This window comes from Saccopteryx leptura, chromosome 11 (genome assembly GCF_036850995.1).
Source record: "Saccopteryx leptura isolate mSacLep1 chromosome 11, mSacLep1_pri_phased_curated, whole genome shotgun sequence".
NCBI lineage: Eukaryota > Metazoa > Chordata > Mammalia > Chiroptera > Emballonuridae > Saccopteryx > Saccopteryx leptura.
In genome coordinates this window covers 35,087,926-35,106,924 of record NC_089513.1, presented here as the reverse complement: position 1 = coordinate 35,106,924, position 18,999 = coordinate 35,087,926, and the positions used below count along the sequence as shown (strand labels likewise).

At 37.4% G+C, this 18,999-nt stretch overlaps 1 protein-coding gene across 2 annotated transcripts in view; it reads right to left on the bottom strand.

Annotated features, from left to right (window-relative positions):
• Nucleotides 1-18,999, bottom strand: part of KLHL14 (kelch like family member 14) — a 101,961-nt gene that overhangs the window by 6,938 nt on the left and 76,024 nt on the right. For both annotated transcript variants that reach the window (XM_066353198.1, XM_066353197.1), the window contains exons 4-5: nucleotides 14,000-14,089; nucleotides 7,082-7,160 (exon numbers count right to left, since the gene is read on the bottom strand). In XM_066353198.1, the coding sequence (XP_066209295.1) occupies nucleotides 7,082-7,160; nucleotides 14,000-14,089 (169 nt within the window). The remainder of the gene's footprint in view (nucleotides 1-7,081; nucleotides 7,161-13,999; nucleotides 14,090-18,999) is intronic.

Sequence of the window (18,999 nt, the reverse complement as noted above, 5' to 3'; positions counted from 1 at the left end):
AGGATAACATGTGGTCCAAATAGCCATGTGTACTGACAAAGTACAATTGTTAAGTTGCTAAGCCTCTTAGTAAATATAATTTATGTTTGGTAAGTTATGGTCTTCATAAAAATTGATGTTAAGATTCTTGGGCAATGTCAATAGCAAGATGAGAAGTCCCAGAAGTTTTTATCAGTTAAAACTATATGGTTGGGAGATTTTCTAAGTTGTGTTTACAAAGTACCCAAGCCTCTGGGAAGCAGTATGTAGCACCTTGATTAACAGTTTGTTCTCTGGAATAAGATTGCTTGGCTCTACCATTTATGGGGTGTGTGGGCTTTGACACATTACTTAACACCTCTCAGCCTTAGATTGTTCATCTATAACAGGAGGTTGATGATAGTAACTTCCTTTCAGAGTTATTTGCAAATACACATGTAAAATGCTTGTTATAGTGTCCAGCATTTTGTTCATGCTCAGGACCCATCGGTTAATATTATCTGAACAAGTTTTTAAAAATCGGACATCAAGATGTTTGCACGTAAGTCATAGTGAAAACAGTGTGGAGGTTCCTCAAAAAAATTCAAAATGAAACTGCCTTATGACCCAGTGGTTCCAATTCTGGGTATATATCTGAAGAAACCCAAAACACTAATCCAAGAGAATGTATGCACTCCTAGATTTATTGCAGCATTATTTATAATAGCCAAGATATGGAAGTAACTCAAGTGCCTATCTGTAAATGAGTGGATAAAAAAGCTGTGGTATATGTATATATTTATAATAAAAAACAACATGATGGACCTCGAAGGTATTATGTTAAGTGAAATAAGACAGCTAAGGACAAATACCATATGAATTCACTTATACGTGGAATCTGAAGTACAAAATAAATGAACACATAAAATAGAAACAGACTTATACAGAGGACAGAAGATGGATGCCAAAGGGGAGGGAGACTAAGGAGGTGGGTGAAATGATGAAAGGCTTAAGAAGTGCTAATTGGTAGTTACAGAATAGTCACGGATATGAAAAGTAAGGTATAAGAAAATATAGTCAACAATATTCTAATAATTGTATGGTACCAGGCAGTTACTTGAAATATTAGGGAGAACACTTTTGTAAAGGATGTGATTGTCTAAACACTATGCTGTACACCTTAAACTAATACAAAATAATGTTGAATGTAATTGAAAAATAAAATTAAAAATATTTGTGTATAAATATTTCTTAATAATACAGGGTGGGGCAAAAGTAGATTAATAGTATTGTTTGAGTATCCACTTTTTTCAGCCATTGGTTAAATTATCAGTCATCATTACCTAAAAGATGAACCATAAGTAAGGATAAGAAATAATAACAATAATATAAGACAAATATTACTAACAAATGATACAAAAATTAATAAATAAATAATAATACAAGAATAAACTGTTTTGCATTCTCACAGCTGTAAACCTACTTTTGCCCAAACCTGTAGTTTAAGTGACAACTAAATTTTTTAATATTTGTGTAGATGACTTTCTACCATACAGGTATGGTATATGTTATATATGGTTATATATCCAGTTTTCTTTTATCTCCAACTTTATTGAAGTATAATTGACAAAATTGTAATATATTTAAAGTGTAAAATGTGATGATTTAATATATGCATATATTGTAAAAGCATTCCCACACATCCATCACCTGACATAGTTACTCCCCCATTTTTTTATGAGAACACTTAAAATCAACTCTCTTAGCAAATTTCAAGCATACAGTACAATATTAACTATAGTCACCATACATTAGATCCTCAGAACTTATTTATCTTACAACTAAAATTTTGTGCCCTTTGACCAACTACTCCCCCTTTCTCCCACTCCTAGCCCCTGGCAACCATCATTCTATTTTCTATTTCCTTAAGTTCAACATTTTTTTTAGATTCCACGTGTAAATGACATTGTGTTTGTCTTTCTCCATCTGGCTTATTTCATTCAGCATAATGACTTTCAGTTTCAAATGGCAGGATTTCCTTCAACTGTGTGGCTGAATAATATTCTATTGTTTATAGACACCATGCTTTCTTTACCCATTTACCTGTTGACAGACAAGGTTGTTTTCACATCTTGGCTATAGTGAATAATGCTACAACAAACAAGGAAGTAGAGATATCTCTTCAAGATACTGATTTTGCTTCCTTTGGACATATATGCAGAAGTGGGATTGTGGGATCATATGGTTCAGTTAATTTTTATAGTCCTGAAATTGTTAGTATTATCAATAATTTTGGAGTATTATTTTGGCTATGTCTGTTTTTTTTATTTTTGTGATGCTTTTAAAAAATATATGTGCTGTGGAAAATTTAGGATGATAAACAACAGAGATGGAAGAGGAAGAAGGAGAATAAAATACTCAGAAGAGACAGATTTCATAAAGTACGATTTGTTAACTTGGACTCATGTCTTCTGAGGAGTTCATAAAGCCCTTTTAAAATTGTAATAAAATGTTGTGTGTATGTGTGTGTGTGTTTCATATGTGCATACTTTGGAAGAATATGGAGAAAGATTTTGGAGGAAGATTTAATAAAATTTTCAAAGGAATACAAATCTAAAATAAATAGGATTTCCTGGTATAGAAGAGTAAACACTCATTGAAATATAAAATTAGAATGAAAAACAATTGCAAAATTAAGTGCATAGAGATGGACCCCTGGCCCCTTTTATTTCTCTAACATGATTTCAATTGTTCTTTTATGAAATATGGCAAGTCAAGATGATTTTCCTAGTGATTTTACCTTCTCAGGTAAAATGTTTCATTGAAAAAACTGACACATGTCTACAAAAATCTGTACATTGATATTTCTTTGCACCATTGACACAGAATAGATGAGTATCCCTCTCCCATTTAATTCTATGACTGGTCTGGAAGATTCTGAAATAATTAGTTTACTAATTTCACTGACGTGCCATTTTAAAATAATTTGGATTGTGTGGGTTGTAAGGTGGTGAGTTCTTTTCTACGCACTATATATTGGTCTAAGAGAAAATGCCCATCAGTCATGACAAGTATGAAAATCCTCATTTAAATTGTGACAGTGGAGAATAAGAAAATGAGCTCTCTTTGGAAGTGTGCACTCCTTTTGTCTAGTCTGGGTTTCAGTTTTCTCACTTTTCATTCCTCCTCACTGTGACACTCAGAGAGCTCGCTTTCTTTTTAGCTGAGGCATTCTCAATTTGATGCTCCCTGTGTACTCCTAGCTTTATCCACACAGTGTCACTGTTAGGATCTGAATGAAACACACACACACACACACACACACACACACAGAGTAGGTTTTACTTCCTGAAGAAAAGTGCATTTTTATGTAGAAATTCCAATAGCGAAGATTCCAAGTTTCTGACTTAATCCCTTGCATGCCCCAAGTGAGGATTCATGAAATGCATTCTAGAAACACTGGTTAATGGTTTATCAATAACTAAGAACATTTGCTCCAGGCTCAGATTTTACCATGCCAGGTCTCCTGCTCTGCCTCTCCACGTGAAGAATATACCTGGTTTGGGCTATTTAGGCTATTTTTGGAAAAGTAAGTAGAGGTGATCAAACATACTTTAAATTGTTCATCTCTTCCTCCTAAAACATCCCCCTCCCCCTCCCCCCCTTCCCCACAGACACTTTTAGTCTATTGAGATAACTTTAAAAGGACTAGATAACTTCTGCAAACATACACTGTGTACAGGTCTTTAAAAGTCCTTCCTTCCCCATGGTGTGTTCAGTTTATAACCTACATTGTGAGATTGAGTTATTACAATCTTATCTCAGCTTGAATTTTTGAATTTCATCATCAGCTTAAAAACAATAGATTTTTCAAACAGAATATTAACTCTCATTGTTTCTTGTAAGGCCTCTAGATTTTCCTTATTCTGTGAAATGTGCTTTGTGGCTGTTCTTCAAACTGTTTTTTTCTTTTTCCTTTCTTTTTTTCCCTTAGACTAGCTAGGGATTAAGATCTCCTGATAATGATAGCTAAAATGTCTATTTTTGTTAAAAATTTTAAAGTCATGAAAGCATAACCATTGATTCAAGTTTTTATTTTTGCCCTCTTCTTCTTTTTGAAGAATAAAATCCTAAGACCTGGGACCAAAACAACTCAGCTGCATGGCATTTAAATTTATTGTTTTGCTTAATCATTTTCATCAGTAAATTCAAAGGTATCAGGCATGCAATTCATGAGTGGACTTAAGGTGGAGAAAGTCTAGAGGCCATGTGTCCATTTTCTGGCTGAACTGGAACAGTGTTCTGCATTTTATTATACTCTTGGATGCTCTAATTAGGTAAGATATCCTAGGTATCTGTCCAGCCAACTCTTTAAGAATGGGTTAGCCGAGAGTGTTTTACAACTTGTTTCTCTTGTTCTCAATCAGTTTGGTAACGTGTCAGCAGTTTGGTAGCAGCTAACCAAAAGTTTGCTTCATGATCTATACAATGCAAAAATAACTCAATTAAATGTTTAAGAAATATTTTTTCTGATCTGAAGCCTGTCCCATATAATTTAGTATTCTTTTCTTCTTTGTTTAATCACCAATTAGACCACGCTGATAACTGATCATACTTGCTATTTTGAATGGAAGCTTAACAATGACAGAAAAATTTCATTTTAAGTTATGGATTGCTGCCTGGGTCAACCAACCCATAGGAGATATGGAGCTAGAAGATTGACTGGGCATCTGCGAAATCTGCCTTTTCCCATTCTGCTGTTAGGAGCTCTTTATTTGGTCTATCGAGTTGATTGTTCTAAATCTAAAAAAAAAAAACCTTCTCTTGCTCAGGACCTGACATGATATACCATAATGACTTAGAAAGAAGTGTTCAACAGTCCATCCTGTCAACGGTGGCTGCCGGGCGCCGACCGACCATGGCAGGTCTTTTTATCAGGTCAATGAGCTGCTAAAAATTGTCTAAGAAGGACCCTGCCATGATAGGCCAGAGTGCCTCAGAGGAAGTCATTACAGAATATCAAATAAACAAGACACACTTTTAAAAAATTACTAATTAGGTTTTGCAGCAATACTTCTCATCCTCAGGGGCTCTACAGTGAGATAATTGACCGCGACGTGAGTTATGCCTCCCAAACCCAAGGCGTGAAGGTTAATTATCGTGGTGTACAGCCCCCAGCAAAGGGACCATGGTGATGAGATGCTGACATTTCAAATATGTTATTGATGTTTATTTTTAAAATATTGTTTAAGGAAAACTTTTTTTGAATTGTTTTGATTACAGGGTAAAGTGATGCAGCTACAATAACAACAAGCAGGAAATAACTCCCAAAAGAGGGAAACAACAAGAAAGGCATCAGGAAGCTTTTATGTATTCATGTGGACAAACAGGAAGATGGAGATGATGGTCAGGATACTAACTGACTAAGAATAATTTCCTGATGTACCTTTGAACTAGACATTTTTAATGATGTCTATTGTCTTTTAAATATGTTGTCCCCATTGTTTTTAGTACATAGCTTTTAGTCTCCTTAAATAAAGTCTTAATATATTTATATGGAATAGAAAGTAAGTTTCTTTATAGCATAGATCTATAGTCTTCCCATTTTTTTTAAAATGCTAATCTATGAAACTTTTTTTTTAAACTTTTTTTAAGTACTTTATTAATTTTTCAGAGAGAGAGAGAGGGAAAGAGGAAGAGAGAGCGAGAGAGAGAAGAGGGAGGAGCAGGAAGCATTAACTCCCATATGTGCCTTGACTAGGCAAGCCCAGGGTTTCAAACCGGCGACCTCAGTGTTCCAGGTCGATGCTTTGTCCACTGCGCCACCACAGGTCAGGCCCCCATTTTTGAATGAATGGGATAGTCTAAAAAATTTTTTTTTTTTTTTGTATTTTTCTGAAGCTGGAAAGGGGAGAGACAGTCAGACAGACTCCCACATGCGCCCGACTGGGATCCACCCAGTCGATGCTCTGCCCCTCTGGGGCGTCAATCTGTTGTGACCAGAGCCACTCTAGCACCTGGGGCAAAGGCCAAGGAGCCATCCCCAGCGCCCGGGCCATCTTTGCTCCAATGGAGCCTCAGCTGTGGGAGGGGAAGAGAGAGACAGAGAGGAAGGAGAGGGGGAGGGGTGGAGAAGCAGATGGGAGCTTCTCCTGTGTGCCCTGGCTGGGAATCGAACCTGGGACTTCTGCATGCCAGGCCGATGCTCTACCATTGAGCCAACTGGCCAGGGCCTGAAAATTTATTTTTAACTTGGAATTTATATAAAGGATCTCATTTAATCACAGAGCAATCAGATTGAATGCTTTTAAAGAAAGGAAATATTAAGGTGAAAGGTCATGAAAGACATAATTCAATCAAGAAAATAGGTTGTAAATTATTGTTATTATATTGAAGAATTTGCTCAAGAAGACGTTGAGATATTATTTAAAAAAACACCAGTGTTAAAAATTGAGCATGTGCATTTGCATACGCACATTGAGACATGGCCTCGTGCCTAAATAACAGCCGGGAGAGGCAAATAGGTATAAATGTAGTTGTCATCTTGTCCTTTGGTGCTAAGAGAATTGGGTGAGATAAACACTGTACATAAAAAAATGAGAGGACACCTTGAAAAACTGTTGTTGTTTTTTTTCAGCTAACAAATGACCTGTTCTTGAATGTATGATGGAAAGATATTTGATGAGGCAAATGTAAAGGATTTGAGTCAGTGAGACTTGAAAACTTTAATATTGAAATTTATGCATCAAAATGCACATTACTGTGAGAAGGGTGTTTTACATTTCAATTATAGGATTTAAATACAGCATACATAACCAAGGAGAGTGGGATGGCCAGTAAGATTGTAGCTCTGTTTGCCAAAAAACCCAATGCAATGTCATAAAGTGAGAAAAGTCATACAAATTTTTTCTTCCTTCATTAGGATAAATAATTGACTTACTTGATTATTTTTCCCTGTTGAGTTAATAAGGCAGTTAATCTTCATTGGTTGGGCCAAATTTTTTATTTTGCCTCATCTGTCTCCCCATTGGTTCCATTTAGCAGACCTTATCATGGAAAACCATTCAGCATCCATGCTTCTTGTGAAGCAGCCACTAATGTTTCAGATACAAGAAATACTTACCTTTCTTGCATGGGTGGAAGTTGTATCCAGCTATTAAATCGGGGATCATATCTGCTGACAAAATTTGTACTGTGTTTTCCTGTAAAAATATATTTGAGACACTTAAGACCTAGACTCCTTTGTTGTTTTCCACATTTAATAGTATTTTGTAAGATGCCTCTGTTCTCAGGTTTAAAAAATAGATGTATTAGGTAGAGGAACTATCTAACATGGTATGAGAAGTGATAAAGTCAGTAGAAGAATAAATGAGCCACCTCCAATGTTTTTCCTTTTTTTTTCACTTCTCCTCTGTCTTTTTAAAAAAATGACTTAGAATTAAAAGAAATCAACCATAATAATAATAGCAAGTATGTTTACCAAACCAGTTTTATCCCAAAGTCAGGGTAAAAATTACTGGGTTTTGGTGTTTTTATGACTTAAAAACATGAAGTTATTGCCTATAAATAATCAGTTCCAGAGATTATCCTGTGTGATATATCTGGCTAGACCTTTTATTTTTTAAAAATGATCCAAGAATTTTAGCAGCAGTACCATCCACCCTTTCCATGAAAATAATAGCAATTTGCTGTAATAAGAGTTTAAAGGAAATCAGTTCTAATCTTTGCATGTTGTGTAAGTTGTGCATGTATGTATTTTAGGGAAGTACAGTTGCTGTGACCTATTGCAGGGACAGTGGTGAATGAGAAACATGGGTCCTTGAAGCTGGTTAACTCTTCTGTTGAACCTAATAAGCACAGTATTGCCTCTGAGGTATTAAAATTATTCTTATTTCCCATACAGTTTGACACCAAGAAATGGAAGCAAAAGACTATATTTCATATTCTGTGTAGCACCTGAGATGAAAATCGTCTAAAGCAGAGGTTTTCACCCATGGCCCACAATGTTCATACAACACCAGGGTGAATTCTTTCGCAGAAATTTCTAGTGGACCGGAGCTTGAAAATGATTGATCCAAAGCACCTGAGGTCTTAACTCTAAAAATGTGCTTTATATTCATATATGTGTAACTAACCACTGAAATATAGGTACCAAACTTGACCACAGGAATAAAGAGATAGGGGTGAATGTGTGTGTGCAGGCATGCATGTGTGTTTTCACATAGGTGTGTATATAACACACAACTATTAATTGCACAATGATATATTGAGCACTTATTACATGTCTTGTATGTTGTAGGTTCTGAGAATATATTGGTACAAAAAGAAAGACCAAGTTCTTCTATTTGTAAACAAATATACAAATATAATATATATTATCAAGTAGATGAAGGCTATAAGGAAAAATAAAGCAGGGATTGATAGAGAGGCCAGGTTAAGTAGAATGGCCACAAATGCCTTTAGTAAGCTGTGCAAATATCTGCAGAATGAACTCAGGCAGTGGGGCAGGCGAGTATGAAGACCTTGGGCTGCTCATGAATTCAAAACTAGCAAGAATGCTGGAGTGACTTGGACAGAAGTCAGGGAGGTGTCAAGGTCCAGAACAGTGTGCCTTATGGACTAGTGTAGGATTGAGCCTTTTGTTACAAGACCAACAGGAAGGCACTGGAGGATTCTGAGCAAGCATGGACTATGGTCTAATGAATCTTTTACAAAGTTTACTCTGGCAGCTGTGTGAAGAACAGACTATAGAGGGGCCACTCTCGAAGCAGTGAAACTATCAGGAGGTCACTGAATAAAGGTGCTGGCAGTGAGATATGGTCAGGTTTGGGATCTAGTGTATGGAAACATTTTCTGATTATCAGTATGAAAGAAAAGTGATATAATTAAAGAAGGTTGCCATGTGTCTAGCCTGAGTGACTGGATAGAAGGTCATGTGACTTGCTGAGTCAGGGAAGACCAGGCAGGGGTAGTGTAGGTTGGGGAGAGAGGTAATGTTTCTTTCTCTTTTTTTTGTGGCAGAGACAGAGAGAAGGACACATAGGGACAGACAGACAAGAAGAGAGAGAGATGAGAATCATCAATTCTTCGTTGTGGCACCTTAGTTGTTCATTGACAGCTTTCTCACATGTGCCTTGACCAGGGGGCTACAGCAGACTTAGTGACCCCTTGCTCAAGCCAGTGACCTTGGGCTCAAGCCAGTGACCTTGGGCTTCAAGCCGGCAAACTTTGGGCTTAAACTAGTGAACATGGGATCATGTCTATGATCCCAAGCTCAAGCCTATGACCCCATGCTCAAGCTGGTGAGCTTGCACTCAAGCCAGATGAGTCTACATTCAAGCTGGTGACCTTGGAGTTTCGAACCTGGATCCTCTGCATCCCAGTGTGATGCTCTACCCACTGCACCACTGCCTGGTCAGGTGAGTTTTATTTTGGTCTTAACCTTAAGAGCCCTCTAGGATCTCAAAGTAGAAGTTTCTACTAGGCCGCTCCTGGTTAAATGAGGCTATAGGTGCAAATTTTGGGGCTAATATTCCAGTATATTAGTTAAGGTCAAGGAACAGAACAAAACCCCTTTGGGAGGCAGATATGGAAATGGAAGGTAATATAAATCCTGGGAATTAGCCCTGGGATAGAAGGAAAATTAGCATAGGAAAAAAAATTGTCAGAGATGGGAGGGAAAGTGTGGTATTTTGAAAGCTGTGTCAAATATTGTCTCAAGAGGAGGAGTTAGCATCTGAGAACTGACCGTCAGATTTGGCAACATTGAGGTTGGTGGTGGTCTTGCCAGTGCTGCTTCAGTGGAAGGGTGGGAATGGAAGCCTGAGTGGGGGCTCCTCCGGGCCGATTCAAATGTGAGAAAGCAGAGAAAAAAAAGATAGGGAATACTTGTGAGAACTTCTGCTGTAAACAGAAGAAGATTATAGCTGGAGGATGCAGCACCCAGAGAAGCTCTTGCTTGGTTGTTGAATTGTGCCTTTAAGCTCAGGAGTGCTGCACAGGTGCTTGAGCAAACAAGAGAGAAAGAAGAATTGGCCTTAGACTGGAGCAGAAAATAATAGGAGAAAAGATGGACTATATGCATAGCTATGGATATAGGGAAATAGATTTGGTAGTAGCAAGACAAAGATTTCTATCTTTTGATTGCTTCTATTGTAATTGAACTAAGACGATAGGCTATTCACTGAGAGTGAGGAGAGAGGTTTTGGGGAAAAGAATTTGAGAGAGAAGGTGTGAAATAGTCAACCTGGAAGGTGAGAGAGGACACTGACCAGGAAAATAAAGTGAAGTTGGCTAGTTATCAGCATGGTTCTTTAGTAGCCAGAGTTGCTGTGTGGCTTTCTAGATCTACATTAAGTTACTCATGGGTGGGGGAGAGGTGGAACTGAGTGTATTTAGCCAGGACTGAGGCTTTACTAGGTAATGGAAGGAGGAGGACATGAGGGTTGCAGGTGTGCACACTAGTGTGATTGATTATAGGGAAGGGCAATAGAATATAAACTCAGTAAGGAAGAAAATAAGAAGACAAAGGAATGATGGTCAGGGAAAGAGCAGTGAGGTCAAGTGAAGAAGGTGCATTATCAGGAAAACAGTAGATAGCTGCCCCAAAAAGGGGCAGCAAAATGGTGTAATCTGAAGACATCCTTTAATGTAATGGGTTTTAAGGATGTCAGACTGGCAATGAAGAGGAAGTAAAAAAGCTGCCTACCTCCAATAATATAAAGAATGAGAAAGTTGGAAAACCCAGTCCCCACTAGAGAGGTGGCTGGGAAAATAACCAGATTTTGATTAGAAAGGAAACCGAAGGAACCATTCAGAGGAGAGTGTAAGGTCTATTAGGATTTTTTTTGATGTGAGATCATAAATTTCGAGGATCACATGAGAAAGTTTGGATGATTCGGTGTGGTAGTAACCTATGTTTTATTTGGGAATGTACAAAAAGGGATGAGTGTTCCAGGAGTGAGAATAATCCAAAAGATTTGGAGTCTACAAAAGGAAGCTCCAACTCAAGGAATAATTGTGTCTAGAGTCGGTTTAAAGGGAGTCCACGTAGAATTTTCAATCATTTCCTTGTAGAAAAGAAAATATTCTTGACAGTTAAGTTTCAAGGTTAATTCCAAAATGCATCTGAAGACTAATGCTATTAATAGGAATATAGAACATATCCACCATGTATAATAATGACTTTCTATGAAATTTGGTTTAGAATTGTCATTTGGAAGAAGATATCTGCCTCCTTTCTGCGACAGAGCAGAGAGTACCTTCACATGCTGAGCGGTGATGGTGGAGACTGGAATGTCTGACTCTGGTTGTAATGACAGCAGCTGTCACCCAGAGAGAAGGCTAAGCAGGGACTGGTGTGATGTGCTGTGAGATAAAGAAAGTTTCCAGAAGCAAGGTCAGTGGTGCTAAAGGGGGCAAGGACAGACTAGGGAGATAGAAGGAGGACATCCTGGAGTTGGCAAAGGATGTACTGAGGGCATAATGGACCTCAGAAAGAATGAGTGTGGTGGAGTGAGGGAGCTGAGATCAAATCCAGTTATTCACTCCTTCCTTGTGGCTTTTAATGAGACCCTATTAGCATTTGGAGAGTGTTGGCCATATCCATTGACATTTTTGGATTACTCTTCACTCTTTTAGTTTTTAGTATCTTTTCCATTTTTTTTCTAATTCTTCTTCCTTTTCTCTGTCTATGATGGCATCCTGCCACTGGACACCATTGTTGACTTTATTTAGGTGACAGGTAAAATGGAACATGGGGTGACAATTTTCAGCCAGTGGTGGAGTGGAAGACAATGAGATGGAGAGGAGGTCCCCCATGAGCAGTGTTTTGGGAGTCAGTCATCAGTAAGAGATAAATGTAATTTGGTTCTCTGTTAAGTTGGGCACTGACAGAATATGTGCATATATATTAGAATATTAGAATGCATTTCTATTACTAATGACATGAAGGATGTTAATAGAAGTTAATATCTATGGCTAAGTAGAAAAAAATATCCTGCTTATATTTCCAGTCACTAACGTGTTTTATAAGTTCCAATTTTGGTCTTATAATCAAGACAATCAATAAGTAAAATATATTTGTGTTTTATGGGTACATATTTGTGTTTTATGAGCAGATACTGAAATTTACAATTTGTATTTCATTTAAAGACATGCATCTCAGGCACCATTTTCATAAGAACTAAAGTTCAACTTTAAAAGATTCTGTCTTTGGAAATGACATATACATAATATGTCAACCCATGGATTTTTAATTTTTCCTCCCTGCCAGAAATGAAATTAAAGCATACTATATATTATCATGGAATTATCATCCTTTATAAATTTTAGTATCAGATGCTTACTTTTTGATTGCATGAGGTATTATAATATGAAAATCCCATATTTTTGAGATGATTGAGTTCCTTTACCGTTTTCTAAATGGGAATGATGAAGAGTTCTTTCTGAGCAAGTGAGAACCACTTGCCATTGTGATACAAACTGATTTAATTTCACAGGAGCAATGGAAAAACATGGCTGTTGTTTCATATCTATCCAAATAATTATACATATGTTTGTCTGAAAAGGCAGTAGAGCATAGTGGTTTGAAGATTAAACCCCAGAGTCAGACAGACCTACATGGAATCAGCTCAGCTTCTTGCAAGCTGTATGTCCTAGCAAGTTATTTAAGCTCCTCATGCTTAGTGTCCTCATAGCAGACCTGGAGCGATCATAGGATGGTTATTAGGATTTTGTGAAATGATGAGCTGATGAAATGATGGCAGAAAATCAGTCCTCAGTCATGGCCTTTGAAAAGTAAGTTCTGCAGAATTTTTGCTAGATAAACTTGATGACAGTGCACTGCCTGTCCACTTACAAATGCTCTATTCAGTTGAAACCACTTTGGAGGAAGAAAAGGTCAAACAATGTAGGGGGAGTTTGCAAGGGGTTGCACGTAAGTATGCCAGGGTTTTTGGCAATATTAAATCTGTCATTTCAAAGCTAAGCGAGAGGAGAGATGTTGCATATCATTTTTTTTTTTTTTTGCTCCTGTTCCAATTCTGGTCCCCACAAAGCCCAGGAACTGTCTCCTTCCCAAGAATTAAAGATATGGCCCGACCAAGCAGCACGTCTTGAAAAAGAATGTCCCCCTCACTTCAAAGAACTGTTCTTGGAGGGCAGCCTGGGTTGTGCGCCTTTAAGATTTTCTAGAGTGAACAGATGTAACAATTTTCTATAATTTGCCTTGGTGCAGATGCTGAAAGAGAGCATTCACAATAAAATACATGCAGTATATGTAATTTCATCTGGATGTTCTGGGGGGTTAAAGTAAAAATGTGTACCTGCAAGCTGTTTTATGGTTTCTCAGTCGTAATGATCTCTGTTACACAGAAGGGTACAACTGCAACTCCTCCTCCATGTGCAAGCCTTCCAAAAATACCTCGATAATTCTGCGTGTTCTGCAAGGCACTGTGTGCACTCCCCGTGTTTGGCTTGGGAAATGTGTTCAAGTGTTTCATTTCTCTTTGCGATAAATTACTGATGTGGTCACATCCACAGGGATGGTGGATTATCTGTGGAAGAAGCCCTTGCAAAAGGGGACAACTCGAACGGTCTCAAATAGTAAAAGCTGCGAACGAACCTCGGTGCGACCGTTGGTCATGCTTAACTATTGGAATGGCATTGTTTTCCCAGTAAGATGAGAGAGAAGTAGGGGAGAAGGTGTTAAGAATTCTTAATAGCTGCAGCTTGTCACCTGCCTCTAGGGAGTCCATGCTGTGCTGGTGGCATTTCTCAAGGGATGGCTCAGGAAAGGGGCTGGGGCGTCAGGGAGAAGCGAAATCCCCAGACAGTCAGTGAGTGAATGCTCTGCTGCGTTGTCCTCTGCTAGTTCAGGGATTGACCCTCCTTCCATCCGTCAGCCCCATTCACTGACTACTTCACTGGTCCCTGCTGCAGATACATACTTTGCACGGTAATTACAGAACGAACTGTTACTTGTGCCTTTCTTTGCACATATACTTGCTGAGCAGCTACTATTACATTGTTCAATAGTTACCATTAGGGTTCCACTGGTCCTCTCCGCCCAACACAAACAAGAAATTCTCTACTTCCACAACGCAGTGGTGGGCACTGTTGTACGGCATAACTGGAATTAAGAAGAAGAAAAAACCAGATGTATGAAATCTTCCATCTTAGAACTTACCCGTTGGCTCACTAGCTATTTGCTTTCACCGAAGTGTATAAAATGTGAGGTGAAGTCAGTAAGAAGAGGAGAGCCAGCAGAGCAGGGCACCCCCCAACCCACAGTGGCTCAATGGTGTGTTCCCAGCCACTGCAAATCCAACCCCTCCTGATTAATTTTACATAATGTTATTCCACAAATTAGTCAAGTACAACCTGTCATGCTCCTTTCGAGTCTTAAGTTCTCCTCACCTGCCTGATAAGGGGGATCTCATTCTAAAACAGTGACTGAAACTCCCAAATGGTCAGGGCTGGGGTTGCGTCTTGGAAGAAATAACCCTGCGTACACTTGGAGCCATTAAGGGGCTCTGCCCCAACTTGGTTTGCTGGCACTCTTTCCACAGACAGGCTCAGTGAGCTTGGTAGCTTTTCATTCCACTGCAATGAGCAAGCTGAATTTCCATACAGTTTTAAGTTTTTAAATTAAGGTCCTGCTGATTTAATGCCTTCTCCAAATGTATACGCTTAATTTCCTGTACAATGTCATTAGCAGCATAATCACACATTTTCTATCTATCTGCTTAGGAGCTCTTCTGTAACAAAGATAAAAACTGTCAGGAACATCACAAATATTCATTTCCCTCATTTCGCCTTTCTCCCTGCCCCAACGTGGTGGCTGAGAGGAGGGGGTGTTATTCAGAAACCCATGAAAGCCAGGTTTCTCTAATTTGTTCTCATTTCCATTTCCATTTGGGAGACACACACAACCAGAATAGGACTCCCCTCTCACCCCCTGTGCAGGCAGTGTTAATCTCTGCTGTTTTAATATCATATGGTAAATGTAAACGTACCCAGATTCAGTTACAACACATGCAGTGTTTTGGACCCAGTGACACCAGAAGTAAAAATGATGTCCTTGTTCAGCTCATCATATGGGCACCTTAAATCTAGGTGAGGAAAAATGGGGAGGTGATGTGCATGTTCAGGCAGGGAACTTATTGCTTGACACGGATCAACAGAGCACTTAAGAAACCAGTGCAGTGGGAAATCAATATGAGTCAAGGCCAGCTCTTACCGTGCGCTTTTTTCCAATGGGGAGAGAGAGGGAAAAAGAGAGAGCGCCCCTATCTCATACTCGACTCATTTTGGATGATACATAGCTCTCGTTTCAGTTTGTTTTTATTATTTTTTAAATTTTTTCCCAGAATATGCTTTTGCAGACGAAGGTATGTATATAAAAATAATAGAAAACAAAGCTTTGAAATCTACAACACAGTTTTTGCAAGAGCAAATGAGGTCATTGAAGCTTTTTAACTAAAGGATTTTAGGAGTTTTGATTATTTTCTCTTTTTAAAAAATTTGCTGTGACTCTTCATTGTTTTTGAACTAATATCCACAGCGGAGAAGGTATTGGTATGTGAACCCCTGATTTAGGAGAGAATGCAGAAGAAATTGGGTGTGCCATGGGTTTGTGAGGCCCATTAATTAGGTCAATTGATTTCATGAGTCATCTTGGGAATGTCCATTTCTTCCTCCACCCTCAGTTACCTCTTTGGGAAATGCTTTTAACCATATAGATTCTGCAGGCTTCACTTCGTAGGAGCCATTTGGCAAAGCATATGTTGGGTTGACTGGGCAACTAAGATTAGATGTGTTTTGGACATCTTTTTTTTTTTTTTTTTCAAATTAACTCATCATTGTTTGGATTATGATGATGGTTTCAAAATACCAGAAACCAAACTATGTTACCGTATGTTTTGTATATCCTGAACAGCCTGGTGTTACTCAGTTCATCATAATGTCATCTGGTCACTGTAAATTTACAGCGTTGATTGTCATCTGCATGCATCTATGCACATGAGAAATGACTGTAAAAATAGAGGCCACGGACTATAACCAACTTACTTAATGATAGCCATTCTTTCAATATTTATTTTAAATATTTGGTCCATTCAATGTCCAAATCTTATAAGGAATGAAAACTTGTATTATCTTCTTTTGAACTGGAAGTCCAGCTTTATATACAGCACTATCTCTGAAAATATAACAACACTTACATTTTGTTCCTGCCATTCATTTGCTCCCATTCAGGCAAGCAGAAATTAAGTAAAGGAAATAATAGATGATTTATTCTTAAGCCTCTTTTTCATTTGATTACCCCTATTGTTATGCTTTATGCAAACAAATGAAACTATTGCACTAAACTAACTAGTGAAACCTTCAAAATAAGAGAGAAAGTCTTTGATGGTCTAATATGAAGCCTACTTGAAGCTACTCTTATTTATCTACACATATTTATTCTTGTTTTTAAACCTTGTAGGCTATATTTCTTGGCAGAGAATTTCAGTCCTCTCATTCCTGAATTATTTTTTCTGAATTATTACCATGAATCAAGAGGCTCTTTGAAATTTATTCTGAATGTAAAATGCTCCTAATTTATTAGAAGAAAATCTATATTAAATCAATGTTTGAGTTTTGCAAAAGATCTACTTTCCTTGATTTCTGATTAAACCTGAAGGAAAGTAAAAAAAAAAAAAATAGGACAGTGAGCAAGGGCAAACATCTGTTTAAAATGGCATTAGTTACTGTAATTATTGATTACCATTTAGATAACAATGAATACATGCCTGATGACCATTTCTAAATTTCTCTAGAGGTGGACATTAACCTCATCCTTACAAACAAGTATTGGAGGGGAAGTTTGTACTCCGTGTTCATATGCAGCCCAGTGTGAGTTTTTAGCGTGTCAGTCAGTGAGTTAGAGGGAAAGGGTAAAGAGAACCTAATCAGGATGAAATGAGATTAAAGGCTGTCTAATTTTACAGCAACTGTGATCCATCAGCCACTGTGAAAGTGACAGTGGAAATGAATGATGGAGACAGACAGGTGGGGTTGTACATTTCACTGATTTATCCTCAAATGCACTGGGCCTTATTTTATTGAGTGAACATGACCGCATTTATCATGACTGTCATCTAAACCCACTTCCCTCCATTTAAAAAGGTCACTTTTCTCAGAGGGAGCAGTAGAGAGGCACTTTCAAATCAGATTTAAAATCTAATAACACGTGTTTATAAGGCCCTTTGTGAGAATTCTCAACTTTTATTAAACAAACCACAAGTACTAGAAGGAAAGAGGGAAAAAGAAGAAACCTTTGGTCATCTTTGGGAATATATACTCATTTAGTTTCTGTATTTGAAGAATTTGTACCATCTTTTGCCTTTTTCACTCCAAGCAAGTGATATTCTATTCTTGCCTGGGAACTTAAATGAAACATTTACGTTTAAATTTTTTAATTAAGAAAGTAGGAAGCAGGCAATGCTATAAAGTAAACTTGGAGAGGATATTAAGTCCCAGTATTTACTCTGCAGAATGATTAATCATCACACACTCAATAGATGTTAGCACTTGTTACAATTGAATTGCTGCCACAATTCACTTATATACCTGCTAATTGTTTTCTCATAACTCTAAGGCCATAAAAATCTGAGTTACACAGTCTTTTACTCCTCCTTGTACTAGTGCAATAAAATATCCTAGAATGTTATACATAAAATTAATCTTTGTGGATATGAAAATGGTCAAACCCTCAGAGTATTTTGTGTTACTTCTCACAATAGTATCTACCACTTACCAAATGTTTACTAGGTGCCTGGCTCTGTGCCAGTGTTATATTTATATGATAAAATATATAATTATATTTCTATATAGTACCTATATTATATCGCTGAACATATCATAATACTTAACGTTTTGTTTTTGCTATTCATTTGCTCCCATTCAAACAGAAATTAAGTGAAGGAACTAATAGATGAAATTATAACACATGATAAAATACAATACATAATAAAATATACCTATATTTTATTGACTTTTATTTACCTATATCTTTCATTTAATACAACTAACTATTGTACAAGGGAGGCATAACTCATTCATTTTTATTTCTTGGTGAAACACTGAGGTTTTAAGAGGTGAAGTCACTTGTTGAAGGTCATACTCAGCTAATGAATGGCAGAGGGAATCCAAACACAGGGAGATCTGGATCCCAAGCCACGCTCTCATCCATTTCACTCTACTGATTTTCAATAGGTATGTTCACCCAACCAGCAAGTAATTACTGAGTACCTGTGTCTTCAGTGATGGTGTTCCTGAACTTTCTGTATAGTTTTTTTGTATTGAATTATATTTTAAATTTTTATTATTTTCATATTTAAAGGAATCCTAATTAAGTCAAGTGGTCACTCCTTTAAAGTTTTTTTCCTATAAATTCGATATTCAAATAGTGGGTTTTCTTAAAGTAGAATACATTTGTTTGCTGGAGCCAGAAAAACACTAAGCAAATAACCAGTTAAGTATGGGTAGTGTCTATTGGTAGAAGTTTTTTTTCTTCTTTAAATAATGAGCATATATTTCAACCTTGCAAACATCTTGGGCATAGAGGGCTTTTTTCCTGGCATATAAAATGTGCCTGGGTTTGCTGTATTTATGAAAGGTTTACTCTGCTAGAGATCAACCCTACTATTTTCTCCCATATTTTATAGCTGAAGAATGTATACCGCTGCCATAAGAAAGCTACAGGTGTCCTTCACAAACACAAAATTTTCATGAACATCCAAACAAGAGATTGTATAGGGCTATGCCATGTTTATATAACCACTAAATCAATGGTTTTTGACTGTTTATCATTTCAATGTCTTATTTACAAGGGCCTTGATTTCCTCTTGGCCTTAGATACACAAGCTTGTAAAACTATCAAATATGACCTATTTCTTACTTTTTGTGAAAAAATAATTACTATCCATGGAGAAAATACAATCTTATAAAACATTTGGATATGCGGGACCCATAAGATTTCTTCCCATTCCTGACCTG